The sequence below is a fragment of the Diceros bicornis genome, chromosome 36 (assembly GCF_020826845.1).
Source record: "Diceros bicornis minor isolate mBicDic1 chromosome 36, mDicBic1.mat.cur, whole genome shotgun sequence".
Lineage (NCBI taxonomy): Eukaryota > Metazoa > Chordata > Mammalia > Perissodactyla > Rhinocerotidae > Diceros > Diceros bicornis.
In genome coordinates this window covers 332,805-345,198 of record NC_080775.1, presented here as the reverse complement: position 1 = coordinate 345,198, position 12,394 = coordinate 332,805, and the positions used below count along the sequence as shown (strand labels likewise).

At 44.9% G+C, this 12,394-nt stretch overlaps 1 protein-coding gene across 6 annotated transcripts in view; it reads left to right on the top strand.

Moving 5' to 3' along the window:
* Positions 1–12,394, top strand: part of DIP2C (disco interacting protein 2 homolog C) — a 443,076-nt gene that overhangs the window by 321,604 nt on the left and 109,078 nt on the right. For all 6 annotated transcript variants that reach the window (XM_058532329.1, XM_058532328.1, XM_058532326.1 and 3 more), the window contains 4 exons: positions 6,087–6,197; positions 10,943–11,066; positions 11,390–11,499; positions 11,676–11,778. In XM_058532329.1, coding sequence (XP_058388312.1) covers positions 6,087–6,197; positions 10,943–11,066; positions 11,390–11,499; positions 11,676–11,778 — 448 coding nt within the window. The remainder of the gene's footprint in view (positions 1–6,086; positions 6,198–10,942; positions 11,067–11,389; positions 11,500–11,675; positions 11,779–12,394) is intronic.

The following is a 12,394-nucleotide window of genomic DNA, read 5'->3' as shown; positions in this document are numbered from 1 at the left end:
TTCCTTTTCCAGTGTTAAATTTCTTGATATAGGCTACTTCTTTCATTAAAAAGCAAATTTTTATTCTTACTGCAATTTGATAAGTTGCAGAGGGCAGGTATTAGTATTTCCATTTTAATGTTACACCCAGAGCAATCAACAGTCTCGTCCAGGCCTTGCATCCTGATTTAGATGCTGGGCTGGGTATAGAACCCAGTTTTCTTGCCTTCAAATTAGTACCTTTTTTTCCATGTGCTGCTGTGTGCCTCAGATGCCCCAAGACTGGTTTATCCTCCTGCACCCAAAGGACCTCCCCAATGAATTTTATAAAAATATCATTGTAGAGCACCATAAACCAACAAGAACACAAGCTGATTCCACTGAGAGAGATTATAGAGACGGGGGCCCATTACAGGGCATTTTTAAAAAGATTTCTGCAGCCCCAGGATTCTGTGGTGGATTAGGATCCTTTCCCATTTTTCATTGAACAAGTTTGACCTCCAGCTTTTAAAAGTCAATTGTAGGTCTCACACTTCCTGATTATAAAACTTACTACAAAGCTGCAGTAATCGGAACAGTGTGGCCTGACATAAAGACAGACATAGATCAGTGGAATAGAAGAAGAGCCCAGAAATAAATCCTCACATATATGGTCAAATGATTTTCAGTAAGGATGCTAAGACAGTAAATGGGGAAAGGATAGTTTATTCAACAAATGGTGCTGGGAAAACTGGGTATCTACAAGTAAAAGAATGAAGTTGGACCTTCATCTAACGCCATATACAAAAATTAACTCAAAGTGGATCAAAGACCTAAACGTAAGAGCTAAAACTATAAAACTCTTACAATAAAACATAGGGGAAAAGCTTCATGCCATTGGATTTGGTAGTGATTTCTTGGATATGATGCCAAAAGCACAGGCAACAAAAAAATTGATAAATTGGATTTTATCAAAATTAAAAACTTTTGTGCACCAAAGGATACTTTCAAGAGTGAAAATGCAACATACAGAATGGGATAAAATATTTGCAAATCATACATCTGATAAGAGATTAGTATCCAGAATATATAGAGAACTCCTACAACAGAAACCAACAGCAGAAACAGCAGAAACCAAAAAAAAAAAAAAAGTTTAAAAAATGGGCAAAGGACTTGAGTAGATATTTCTCCAGAGAAGATTTACAAATGGCTGATCAGCACATGGAAAGATGCTCAACATCACTAACCATTAGGGAAATGTACATCAAAACCACAGTGAGATATCACTTCACACCCATTAGGATGGCTGTTATGAAAAAACAGAAAATAATGTGTTGGCAAGAATGTGAAGAAATTGGAACCCTTGTGTACTGCTGGTAGGAACGTACAGTGGTGTAGCCACTATGGAAAACAGTATGGTGGTTCCTATAAAAACTAAACATAAAATTACCATTTGATCCAATAAATTTTACTTCAATTTCAAAATAATTGAAAGCAGGGACTTGAACAGATATTTCTACACCAATGGGCATGGCAGCATTATTCACAAAAACCAAAAGGTGGAAGCAACCCCAATTGTCCATGGACAGATGAATGGATAAACATAATGTGGTATAAACACACAATGGAATATTATTCATCCTTAAAAAGGAAGGAAATTCTGATACATTCTAAAACATGGATGGACCTTGAGGACATTATGCTAAGTAAAACAAGGCAGTCACAAAAGGATAAATATTGTATGGTTACACTTATATGAGGTACTTAAGTGGTTAAATTCATAGAGACAGAAGAATGATGGTTACCAGGGGTTGGGTTGGGGGATAGGGAGTTAGTGTTTAATGGGGACGGAGTTTTAGTTTAGGAAGAGGAAAAAGTTCTGGAGATGGATGGTGGTGATGGTTGTACAGCAATGTGAATGTACTTAATGCCACAGAGCTGTACACTTGAAAATAGTTGAGATGGTAAACTTTGTTAGGTATATTTTATCACAATAAAAAGGTCAATTGTAATATAATATCTCCTTTATCTATAATTTGTTTAATAGTCTTAGTAGTTACTTAAAAAATTCTTTTATAATATAGCCTCCAGATTCTTCAAGTTCCCCTGCAATAACAATTACAAAATAAACCACCTCTGTTCAGCTAGGATGTCAGTAGGAATGTGAGGGGCACAGCTTTGATAGAATAAAATACATAAAGAGATGTTTTGGCAGAGGCTGGTTTGAATTGTGTAAGGGGACTACTTTTCTAAATTATTCCTTAAAAAAATTATTAATGTGGCTAGCATCTGGCATGTGTGTATAAATATTTATTAAATAAGCATACATGACTGTAGTATTCAGTTGATAATAACCTTCTGTCTCAATAAACAGGATTCATTACCCTCTTTGAAAACCGTGTTTGAATAAAACATAATTTTCCCCAGAATAGTGAACATTCAGTCCTTAGCATAAAAATTATAGACACTTTTCATGTAGGTGACCCTGTTAACGCACTTTGGGGAGTACCTTCTTGGGCTTTTATGTGCCTAAGCTGAATAGGGTTTCCAGATATTGTAGTAGGAGTAATATTTTCCGGATATTGTAGTAGGATACATAGATGCATCACATGTGAAGCCTGCCTTCAGGGAGCTTGCAGTATTAAATAAATACACATTGATAATTAGCTTTTCTATAAATTAGAAAGTGACACAGTTCCCCAAAGGAGGCAGTGAGAGATACAGGGAAGGAGAGAGAGAGCTTTTTCATTTGGGGAGCATCTGGGATCTGAGAAGCCTTCTCAGGGAGAAAAAGTAAGCCAGTGAGCCCTTGGTCAGGTTCTAGAAGATGTGAAAAGAAGCTCGGTGGGGGAAGTCTGTGGGATGCAGAGGACGAACAAGCCAGACTTGGACAGTAGGGCTGGGTATAGGAAGAGCCATGGAGGAAGAAGACGGAGTCAGTTTAACAAGATTAAACCTTAGCAAAGGCTCAGGATGGGCTCTCACCTCTTGGTTTGTTGTGCTATGTGGATAACAAGGGACAGTGAAATACCAAAGGAGTACGTAGAGGATGAAATGAAGGGGCCTGTGTGGGTTCAAGGAAATGAGGCATCTGCCTGTATGTATAGTGTTATGCTGGAATCACTGTGGAGTCTGCAGGAAATAGGACGTGTGACTGATTCAGATCTAAAAGGAAAACCTAATGAGGATGATGTAAGTATAGACTTCCTTCCTTAAAACAAATTGCAAAAAAAATTCCTTTCAGTTTTGATTCTGAAAGAGGCTTAAGTATTTGACTTTTTTCTGTCTATTACTTTTATATTGTTGAGAGCATACAATAATGTACAATTTAATATTCTGCTTTTATTCACTTTACATTAATATAACGTTGCATCCTATTTTAACACAACTCTGCAAGGCGATATAAGATGGCTTCATCAGCGTGAACTTCAGTGATAAAGCAGCAGGAATTTTAAATCCTGGGTCAAGTTGATCTTCCTTTGAGCAGAGCTGGGATGGGAACCAGACCCTAATCTGGGAAACAGGATTAACCCAGTCTGGCTCTGGGAATGTCACCTTCTTTATCTCTGTTCTCTTGATGAAGACTTCTGCCTCAGAATAGATATTCCCAGAAGATTAACAAGTCAGCATTTGACTGGTCTTCCATGAATGGCTGTGACCATCAGTTTTGGATGGAACTTCAGTGTCTTCTGCATTTTTACTGCAGTTTGATGACTTCCTCAAACATCTTGGTCTATTTTAGGGAAAGAAGTTGTGTGGCCGTGGTACTCTTGCAAATACTACCTTGAATATTGTTGCTTTGCCAGATCCAGATCTAAAAACAGATGCTATCAGCTTTCAGCCCACCAGTTGAAGGCAGAACACCCGAGGCTCATGCAAACCTCAGATAGTTTTTAAAAATAATTGTTTGTGGTTCATATGCATAGACATACAGATAAATCCTTTTATTCCTCCTTGAAAGTCCTACTAATGTGGTAGCCTGGCGTCTGACTGAGTGCTGTTGGGACAAAATAAGGACTAATATAATCAACAATTATTTCACAGGGTTTCTCGAATAAAATTCCTCAGTAGTGCAGAATGGCTTTAACCTGCCTTACAGTCTCATTTCTTTGTCATGTAGCCAATTTTCATAAACTGCAGGAATGCCATATAGACAGGAAATCTTCATATAATCCCAAATTTAATTTTGTTTCCACCAACCATCCTGTATTGCTAAATTGCCAACATAGACAAGTTTAAGATATGACCTGCTCCATTCTCAGCGGCCATCTGAATACTAGGACACCAACCTGCTTATTTAGATATTGAGATAGAGTGTCTTATCTAGCTGTTCATGACAAAATTAATGCCTTCTAGTTAGGACATTTTAAAGAAAAAATTGGTTAAATTCTTGAATGGGATAATGCACAAGGATATACATATGTTCAATCATGGGATTTATGTTCCCATGAATACATACCAAACTTAATTGTCCATGAGAAGGTGTAACGCCTATGCCACTGCACACGTGAGAGAGGCTCATGCTAAGATAGAAGCAGAGTTCCGCAGCACACAGTGGAGAATCCAGAAGTAGGACTGTCTGTTACAACTGCGTGTCCTGAAGGAGGCTTTCCAAAGCAAGGGAACAACAAGGGTTACTCCAGAAGGAGCATGGGCTAGCAGGAGAGCCAGCTGGGTCTACGATAAATTAGTAGTGTCTATGCTGCAGACACTGAAGTGAGCTCCAGATGAATTTAAATTGGGTGAAATATTTGTTAAATAGGTGATAACATAAAGGAAAAGTTTGACAAATTTACATCAAACATTAAATGCACAAATAAAAATATAACGAAATATTAGATCAAGAAGTATTTGCATCAAATGTAAGTTAATATTATCGAATATACTTAAAATTCATCCGGATTTCAGGGGAAATGTCAAAACACTAACAGATAAATAGGCAAGGGAAATGAAAACTGTTCATACGAGGAAGAATAACTATAAGCCATCCCGTGGAAGATTGTTTGTCATTAAGGTACCCTAAGGACTATCAGAAAACATTTTTGTGGGCCGGCCCCGTGGCTTAGCAGTTAAGTGTGTGCACTCTGCTACTGGCGGCCCGGGTTCGGATCCCGGGCATGCACCAACGCATCGCTTCTCCGGCCATGCTGAGGCTGCATCCCACATACAGCAACTAGAAGGATGTGCAACTATAACATACAACCATCTACTGGGGCTTTGGGGGGGGGCGGGGAAGAAAACATTTTTGAAATCATACTATCCATTATTTGGTTATTTGGTGGTAATTTAACCTAACTTTTAGAACTCCATGATTATCTACTCTTAGTTCCTCAGAGGCCGCACTGGGGAGGTAGTGGAGCGGGGAGCATGTGTCAGCAGATGTTCTCTGAAGCTCACCTGTGAGGGCAGAAAACCAAGACCCTCACTGACGGCCCGCCCCCTCTGCTGGTACCGAGAGTCAGTGCATACCGGGTAGTTCACGTTCACGGCTGCATGCCGTGTGCCAGGTGGCACCCTGAGCTCTTACGTGCCTTCTCTCATTTGACCTGGACCACATGCTAAGATGTAGGCTCTATGAGTATTCTTGTTTTTCAGATAAGAAAACTCAGGCTTAGAGGGACTAAGACTGTGCCCGAGATCCCGGAGCTACGGTGACCCGGGATCTGAATGAGTCCTGTGTGGTCCTGCTCCCAGCTGCCAGCTAGCACGGAGTAAGAAAGCACACAACGCTCAGTCTCAGTTGTGAAGACCACATGGAAAGATGAGGAAGTGTCTATAAAGCCATAAGAATAGTGGAAAACAGAAGTGTGTGCACTGTAGTTTCATCTATGTAAAAATACATGTCGATGTGGAAGGTAGCTTGCAATAACAAGGATAGTTGTGTTCTGTACAGCATTATAGATGACTGGTGATATGTTTGCCTTCCACAAAATTAAAGGAAAGTACACGATACTTATTAAAAGGCGTCTTACTAAAATGCATTTTTAAGCAGGGCACCTGATTTTTGTTCCCCTGTCCATTCTTAGTTAGAGTGCGACCTGCTGTCTGTCGCGGGTTGCGTCCTCCCCTGGTGTTTTAAAAGCTGATGGTGTCCTGTTAATGGTAGATCCCACCCCTGTGTCGTCCAGGTGGCGCTGGTGTTCCCCAACAACGACCCCGCGGCCTCCATGGTGGCCTTCTATGGCTGCCTGCTTGCCGAAGTCGTTCCTGTGCCCATCGAAGTACCACTGACAAGAAAGGTAAAGGATGCACCGCTCACTTTCAGTGTATTGGAAACCTCTCTGAGTGTGAGGGTATGAAGTCACAGCAGCCATAATCGGCAGAAAGGGAGGTGTTCTGTCGTTGGGTAGGCTTTATCCTATCCACTGGGTCCCAACAGGCCCCTGTGCTGACAAGAACCCTGAGTGGTGACCCCACTGGTTCAGTGAGGGTCAATGCAGGCATGGGATGCTGGAGATCCTGGTCGGAGCAGGAAGGGGAGCTGGGAGTCCTTGCTGCAGGGCCAGGGTTCCTCACCTGTGCCTCCTCAGTCCTCCTGGGACCTGCCTGCCCACCGTCTTAGGCATCCCAGGCTGTGACCTCCCAGGTGGCTCTCTCTCACTCACCTCCCAGGCCCACTGAGACCCTCATGTTATCACCCTGAGCCTCGGGACCAGAAAACCCTTCTCAGAAGAAAGGGCTGAGGTTCCCTCCTGGCCATCTCTCCATCAGAGCGTCTTCTGAGGAGAAACAGCACCAGGAGATGACTTTGCTTACACATGTCTCGGTTAAGCCAGAACTGTGCGTCGGGCCTCAGGCTCTGTGACTTCAGAACATGATGTTCATTGTCTTAGAAAACTTTGCTTATTTTTAAATAAAAGAATCCATGGGCTCAAGTGTAGCTGGGAATGGAGTGAGATGTGCACATAAGCATAGGTGATGAAAAGTGTGAATATTTCTTCTATCTACCAGTTCTGTGCCCACCAGACTTGTCCTAAGATAAAGGACCTCACAAGAACCACATTTTCTGAATCCTGACTGTTGTTTAATGAACCTAACTAAACAATTGAGTCTCACATGCATTTGTTTATTCTCTGTTCTAATTCTTGGGGTGAGAGGAGCAAGCTCACTTTTCCCTTGAAGCATTCAGAGTAGGAGAAATGGTGTCCCTGCGATAGTTTGGCCCGGGAGTGTGGAGGGGCGAGGGAGGAGCATCCACACGACTGTGCCAGAAGGGCCTTGAGTGGCCACAGCAGATCTGGAACATGCCTGTCGCCATCACCCTTGTGAGGTAGCTGAGCTGGTCTGTTGAGGCCAGCTGTCAGCAGATCGGATCTGTCAGCCAGCAAAAGTCGGCTCAGCCAGAATTTCCCCTCCACCAGTAGAGGCTCTGCCACGGCACATGAGTCTGACGGAGAAGTAGCAAGGCCTTAGGATGAGGAGCCAAATTGTGCATGTTCTGAGTGTAATAGGACCAGAGACAAATGGGCCCCATAAGCCACAGGAGTTGACCCGGCCAGGGCCTGGCCCACCAGCCCTCGCTTCTGTGCCTGCTCCAGGGGCAGCACCATACCAGGGCTCAGAGGAGTCCCTCCTTCGAGAAGCACCGTCTTGGGAGGCTCGCTCTCTTACACCCAGGGAAATCGTCCTTTCCTTAGACTTCTAACACAACCCATTTGTTTGCTTTAAAAAAGGTTTTCTAATGTCCTTTAAAGTGAAATATCTCTGGAAGGAGTAATATCAATGTCACATTTTTACAACCTCATGTGAACAGTCACATGAGCCCTTTCTCAGGAGTGTGTTTTGCTAGAGGAAATCAGAGCGAGGAGACCCTGGGACGAGGATTTGTGGGGAGGGAACCAGGGCTCCTCAAGGGCGAAAATCCACCCCGCTGAAGTATGTATCGGTGGAAGGATGTGCCCATGTCTGGGATTCGTTTTAAATCTGGTCTGTGTGTGTGCATGCATGTGTTTGGGATAAAAGATGAGACCAGGTTTGTCAAACATTGATAATTGTTGAAGCTAGATGATGGTACATGAGATTTCTGTCTCCTTTTCTCTGTATGTCTGTGGGTACTTGGAATTTCCATTACAAATAAAAAGTTAAAAACTAATTGGCAAAAAAGTATACATTAATGACAAATTTATCTTAGTATTTATAAGGGAAATTTCTTGTGTCACATTTCTTTCATCTACCTGGTTGCATGACCATAATAATCTTTAAACTTACTGGTCTGTAGCATATTTTGTCTTGACTCTGCAGAGTAATGTGTCTGAAGTTCTTGTCTCCAGTACACCTTGGCATTATTGTCTTACTCCACCTCCTGGGAGCTAACAAACAGTTAAGGCAGCCATTTGAGTAGGCAAGGAACAAAGTTGGATAAACACTAGCTAGTAGTTGTGGGGCCACAAACCCAAAATGAGTTCGTGAGAGGGACTTCCCATGAACTTAACTCGCGTTTATTAGAGAGAAAATCATTTTTATGGATGTGATGGAGGCTTTCTGACAGGGAGCCTGGAATGGACTGGGGTGGATGGTGGTCGGGTGATGTGTCCACACTGGCCTGTTGAATGCAGTCAGAGAGACTGGGTGAGGAGAAGATTCCTAGGAAGTGACGTGATCAGTCACCTCTCTACATAGTGGAGACAGATCGAAAGTCAGAGGAAAGTTTGAACTTAGGTGTGGCCCAGCTTTTCTTGAACAGCAGAGAAGAATCATTAGCAAGATTTTGTGACAGGAGTTCATCAGCAGCAGTCCTTGAGGGCACAGCCTTAAGAGGAAGGCCCCCAGCGAGCTGCCCCCTGCCTTTGTCTGAGAAAGAACCTGTGGGCCAGAAACTGCTCATTCTGGGGAAGGCACACAGATAATGGTGTCAGGGCCGGAGTGCGAGTGCTGGGAGACCTGTGCTACTCACATTCTTCCTGAAGTGGGCAGCTGCTTCCCTGAGTCGCTTCATGTCAGGCCAGATGGAGGCAGATATTCCAAAGGGGGTGTGAGAGCTCCTTGTGGATCATGGTGTGGGTACGTCCAAACATCCTTGTCCTCGGGGTCTGTGGAGAGACTGGCCCACAGAGGACCTCAGCTTTGACATTGTGTGTTGAGAGTGGCTCTACGTTTGGGGCTCTGCTCCAGGCTCCAGGCTCCAGGCATTTCAAGGGTCGCAGTGTGTAGAGGAGATGCACAGGCCGCTCTGAGTGCGGGTAACGGGCTCTCATCTCAACCTGATGGCAGTGGGCGGGCAGGGCTATTTCTGGGAAGTTGACATTTGACTGGAGCTCTAAGTAGGAATTTTCCAGATGAAGAGGACAGGAAGCTTCTCCCGGCTGAGGGAGAAGTAGGCTTGAAGGCTGAATTTTGTGTAAATGTGGCGCCCTGTTCCCAGTTACTCTCCTTCCCACGCCGTCTCTCATCTCTTCCTCTGTATTTTAGGTGTCTTTAGGAGCAGATATTAGAAAGACAGTGTTCAGGGGACAGCAGGTCTCTGCCAGGAGGACCACGATCAGAGCAAGAGCCCTCGGCAGGCCACTGGTGCTCCCTGTCCTAAGCTGTCCCACGAGGCCTTGCTGTGGACGTGCCGGCATGTTCATGCTCACAAAGCAACACTTTCTGCCGCTGACCTGATTTCAGAGCCTGTCTCCCCTCCCCTTTGTGTGGTCATGACGTTTGGTGATGTCATATCCAAGGTCACATCAAAGTGACTGGTCATAGCTCTACTTGAAAGAGTGTTGCTTGAAGGAAAAGAACCATGCGAGTCCCTGCTCTGGTAACGTCCCAGCACCGAGCACCAGACCCCCCACTCCCCTCTCAGGGCTGTGCGGGCGATGGGAGGTTGGCTGTGCACAGTTCCACAGAGAGGTACTTGGTTTCCACTGTAGGTTTAAATCTACAATAGGAAAAGTGTGAACTAGTCACGTGAGAGCTACAGCCTTGAGATGTTGGTGCTGCTGATTTTACCCACGTGAGAACCAGCATCCTCTCACGTTTTCTGGTAGCAAGGCGCAGACGGGCAGAGCAGCAGGAGACCGAGTCTGGTCCAGTGACAGACCTGCCGGGTTGTCTGAAGGTTCAGGTGGAGGCATGTTGGAACAAACAGAGGTGATAGGTTTACAGTAGTCGTGTTTCTGTGTAGGGATGTCGGCTCCTTCACGGCTTTCGTTTTATTTTCTGAATCGTAGCCAGAGTGACTGGTGGGAGTAAAGAAATTGAATTGAACCGACTTGCTGCTCGTCCATCTTCCTATGGGGCAGCTGGAAACAGTAAACAACAGAACTCACAGGGTCGGTGGGTCCCGTGCTGCCCCATCCTGCACATCCGCTCGGACACCATGTCCCTGAATTGGTGTCGTCATTCAGGGGCAGCCCTCTGTGCCACCAATACACGTGCACTAAATACATGTCCTCATTCCATCAGGCGGGATGTGCTCAGGGTGGAGAAAGGTGACAGGTCTTCATTTCTTTGGTCCAGAATGGGTGCGTAGTCTGCCCACACCAGATGTGATCAAACACATCAGAGCCCTTTGCTCTGAGTAGTTTTTAAACCAGGCACTGGATAGCAGTTAATTATTAAGTACAAAGATGTTTTCTTGGACCCTTTCTGTTCTCCACAATAATTATGTCCTACAGTCACAGTCTTATGGAACTGGAGGGAAACCTAACAGCAGCATTTTAATGAGACCCACTGCGTGCCAGCCACATGCTGAGCACTTTACGTGTGCTCTTCTGGTTCATCCCCCATAACAGACCTATGAGGCTCTGCTTTTTACCCCAGTGGTACAGATGAGGAAACTGAGGCCAAGCAAGCAAGCTACCCTATTCAAGGTCACGCAGCTAGCAGGTGGCAGCCTGGGATTTGATCCCGGTTCCACAGACTCCAGCCTGTGCCTCGAATTGCTGGTTGTTCAGGGAGGCTCGTTCCATCCTAGAACTTGGGGGCGAGGTCGTGTTTTGCCAGGAGCACAGCCATCAACTGGCTTTGTGACTCTTCTCTCTTTGCTGCCCTCTCTCAGGATGCAGGAAGCCAGCAGATCGGGTTCTTGCTTGGAAGCTGTGGAGTGACGGTAGCCTTGACGAGCGATGCTTGCCACAAAGGCCTGCCGAAAAGCCCAACAGGGGAGATCCCACAGTTCAAAGGTAGCCCAAGCCCCAAATGCCAAGTCGGAAGGCCGGCTTTTCACTTGGGAAGAACGTACCACATCCCATCAGTTGCAAGACACATGCTTTTCCACAAGTGAATGTCTCAGATAACACATCACGTGGTATCAGCCTGTGGTGTGGCGTGATTTATCTGGCTGTGACTTATGGCGCTGTTGATGTTGTCTTAGACTTACTGGAAACATCAGAGTCCATCTAGCTTGTGGTGGTGTAAAGCATGGCATGTGAACAGGGAAAGTAATTCTATACACCTCGTTTCTGGGTAACGCTTACCTAAAAGGAATTTGTCATTTATTTCCAAGGTTGGCCAAAGCTATTATGGTTTGTCACAGAGTCAAAACATCTCTCTAAACCTCCTCGAGATTGGTTCCCACATATTAAAGATGCAAATAACGACACTGCCTATATCGAGGTAAGTCCCTGGGTCTGGACATGAGCTTTGGGAACTGAGTCTCATGCATTTCTGACAGTTACACAGGTCTAGGATCAGGGAACTCGCAGCCTCTTAATTAACCGGAAGAGCTGATGGACGTGGGCCCCATGCTTTGTTCTCTCAGTACCACTTGTCCACACACTGTCTCATTTCAGTATAAGACGTGCAAGGATGGAAGTGTGCTTGGGGTGACCGTGACAAGGATTGCGCTGCTGACCCACTGCCAGGCCCTCACACAGGCGTGTGGCTACACAGAAGGTATGGGTGGGACCCTGATCCAGATTGGCCCTGGAGATGCATGTTGACAGTGGAGGGATTGTGTTGTTCCCACTAGTAGCCATAAGAATAGTGTTAAGTGTGCACCCAGCTCAACTTAAGGTTCACTGGTTGGATTGTTTAGTGTCTTGGTCAGTTCAGGCTGCCGTAACAAATACTACAGACTGGGGGCTTAAACAATAGACATTTATTTCTCACAGGTCTGCAGGCTGGAAGTCTGGGATCAAGGTGCTGTCAGGGTTGGTTCCTGGTGGTGAGGACTCTCTTCCTGGCTTATAGATGGTGCCTTCTTGCTGTGTCCTCAGCCGGCCTTTCCTCTGTGCATGTGGAGACAGAGACCTGGTGTCTCGTCCTCTTCTTATAGGGACACCCATCCTATTGGCTCAGGGCCCCACCCTTATGACCTCCTTTAACCTTAATTACCTTCTTAGAGTTCCCATCTCCAAATACAGTCACATTGGAAGTTAGGGCTTCAACCTATGAATTTGTGGGGGACACAACTCACGCCATAACAGATAATTAATACCGAGGTGGTTCATCTTTGGCTGCACATTAGAATCTCTTTAGGAGCTTTTAAAAAATGCCCATGCTTCAGCCC